Source organism: Arachis ipaensis, chromosome B03, assembly GCF_000816755.2.
Source record: "Arachis ipaensis cultivar K30076 chromosome B03, Araip1.1, whole genome shotgun sequence".
Taxonomy (NCBI): Eukaryota; Viridiplantae; Streptophyta; class Magnoliopsida; order Fabales; family Fabaceae; genus Arachis; species Arachis ipaensis.
Genome location: NC_029787.2, coordinates 6,024,538 through 6,027,160, shown reverse-complemented (window position 1 = coordinate 6,027,160; position 2,623 = coordinate 6,024,538). Strand labels below are relative to the sequence as shown.

General features: G+C 26.6%; 1 protein-coding gene across 1 annotated transcript in view; it reads left to right on the top strand.

The window, feature by feature from the left end:
- LOC107628997 (beta-glucosidase 12) overlaps positions 1-2,076 on the top strand; it is a 5,423-nt gene extending 3,347 nt beyond the window's left edge. The window contains exons 9-12 of the mRNA XM_016331661.2: positions 484-704; positions 1,187-1,218; positions 1,327-1,538; positions 1,709-2,076. Coding sequence (XP_016187147.1) covers positions 484-704; positions 1,187-1,218; positions 1,327-1,538; positions 1,709-1,880 — 637 coding nt within the window. The 3' untranslated portion in view covers positions 1,881-2,076. The remainder of the gene's footprint in view (positions 1-483; positions 705-1,186; positions 1,219-1,326; positions 1,539-1,708) is intronic.

Here is a 2,623-nt window from a genome sequence, read left to right as displayed (position 1 = left end):
TCTTTTAAGCAAAGGTCTATTTTTGGATTTACTTAAATTTTGCATATATTTTCTCTCTTTATAATTTGTCTTATGTTAAATTTTTTTTTCTTTTTGAGTCGAACAATGATCAAACTCTAAACATTTTAATCAGAGATTCTGATATCATATTATGAAATAACTTTTTTCAAAAGTTTAAACTGATAATAAGAAGAGACACATAAATAGTTATATGTCTAATATTTAATTTTATTTTTAAAAAAATGTGTAAAAGGCAATACAATACAATCAAATGATTAGTTATTGACTAAGATTGACTACTGAACTTTGTTGACTTTCTAATTGGTTTTGAAACAGTAACCTCTTGTATTATATATAATAAATTCTTGATATTCATCTAAGGTTCAACATATATATACACTAGATTAGGGTAATAGTTTCATAATAACATAAAAATTTTCAAATTGAAAAGAAATATCATATATATACACACACATACATCAGGTTTATGGAACCAATAACAAGAGGAAAGTATCCAAGATCCATGGAGAAGTATGTGGGGAGCCGGCTACCAAATTTCACCGAAGAGCAATCTAAGCAACTTATAGGTTCATTTGATTTTATTGGACTCAATTATTACACTTCTAATTATGCTGCTCATTTATTCCATCCAAACAATGACACCGATCCTACCTATTGGACCGATCAACATGTCAATTTGACAAGTAAGTACACTTTAAGATAAAATGTTTCATTTTTTTATAAATCTTTTGGTATATTAAAAATGTTTAATTACTATGTTGGTCCTATAATTTTATTAAATTTTCAATTAGGTCTCTATATTTTTTTTTTTGATCGAGTTCGTATATCGTACCATATCAGATTTTGTAATTAAGATCCTACCGTGACAAAAATGTTAGAATTAACAGAATATTTTGTTAAACAAAACGAATATGTCGTATAATACTTGACTGAATATTTTGTATAGTTTAACAAAAGATTCCATTAATTTCAATGTTTTTGTCATGGTAGGGATTTACTTACAAAATTTGATTTGGTATAGAGACCTAATTAAAAAATATATATATAAAAACCTAATTAAAAATTTGATAAAATTATAGAAAATGACGGAATAATTAAACCTATTAAAAAATAAATATTATTGAAACAAAAAATGCACTTTTTTTTCCTTTTCTTTTTTATGCAGGTGAGCGAAATGGGATACCCATTGGGCCAAGGGTATGTATGCACGATTCTCCTTCATTATTATTTGTATGTTAATTTGTTTACTATATTATTATGTATTTATTTTATGAATCATAATTAATAAATCCAAAATGTACACAGGCTGCTTCATCTTGGCTATATGTCTATCCAAAGGGAATTGAAGAACTATTGTTGTACATAACGAAAACATATAACAACCCTTTAATTTACATCACAGAAAATGGTATTGATGAGTTCAATGATCCAACACTATCACTTGAAGAGGCCCTTATCGATACTTTTAGAATTGATTACCATTATCGCCACCTTTATTATGTTTCAACCGCAATCAAGTAAGTTTTTAACTTCATAGTTATATTTTGGTATCTCTTATTCGATTTATAAACTTTTTAGGTTGATTGATACTAATTACTACTTAGTTTTTAACTTTTCGAATTAGAAGATATCGCGAAAAAAAATTGTTTTATTCGATTTGTTTAATTATTGGCTTTTATTATTGTAGGGATGGTGCGAACGTAAAAGGGTATTTTGCATGGTCATTGTTGGACAACTTTGAATGGTTTAATGGCTACACCGTGCGTTTTGGAATAAACTTTGTTGACTATAAAGATAATTTGAAAAGGCACCAAAAACTTTCTGGTCATTGGTTTAGGGATTTTCTTAAAAAAAATTAGACTTATTTCTCGATGTAATAATAATGGTAATCATACTCCAAATAATGTAATAAACATGGCCATTTATATGAATGACCAATAATGGTAATCATACTCCAAATAATAATGTAATAAACATGGCCATTTTCGCTGTTGATGAAAACTTTTGAAACACCTACTACCATATGAATCCATAGTGTTTCCAAGGTATTGTCAAGTGGAATTGTCAAAATGTATCAAGGTAGTCGGGCTAAATCATTTACCTATTTTAAATGGATCTTTTTTTTTTTTTAAAAGATAAGCTCATGAAATGAAATGCTCAACAGATTCAATCAGATATTAATTCATAGTTAGACAGATTAATCTAATTAATCTATTTTTTATTTGGTTAAATTTTGCCAAAAAGACTTGGTGCATTAGAAATGTCCAAAGACACTTGGACTCACCAAAAACAGACCCATATATTTTTTGGGTAACGCTAAATAACCAATAATTTTTTTAAACAATATGAACAACTATCAATTAAATAAAAACATACTGTACTTCTAAATTACCTACCTAAATCTTAATATTAGAATAACCATCCACACATCTAGTGAAATGAACATCCAATACATTCATTGTTCACATTGTTTAATATTTTTTTTGTCTACCTATATTTTTCTATTTTTTTATACGATTTGCTAACGTACAATTATTAGGTAAATTCTATGGTATTTATAATTTGATATCTAATTTTTTTAATAAATTTTAAGTATTTTAAA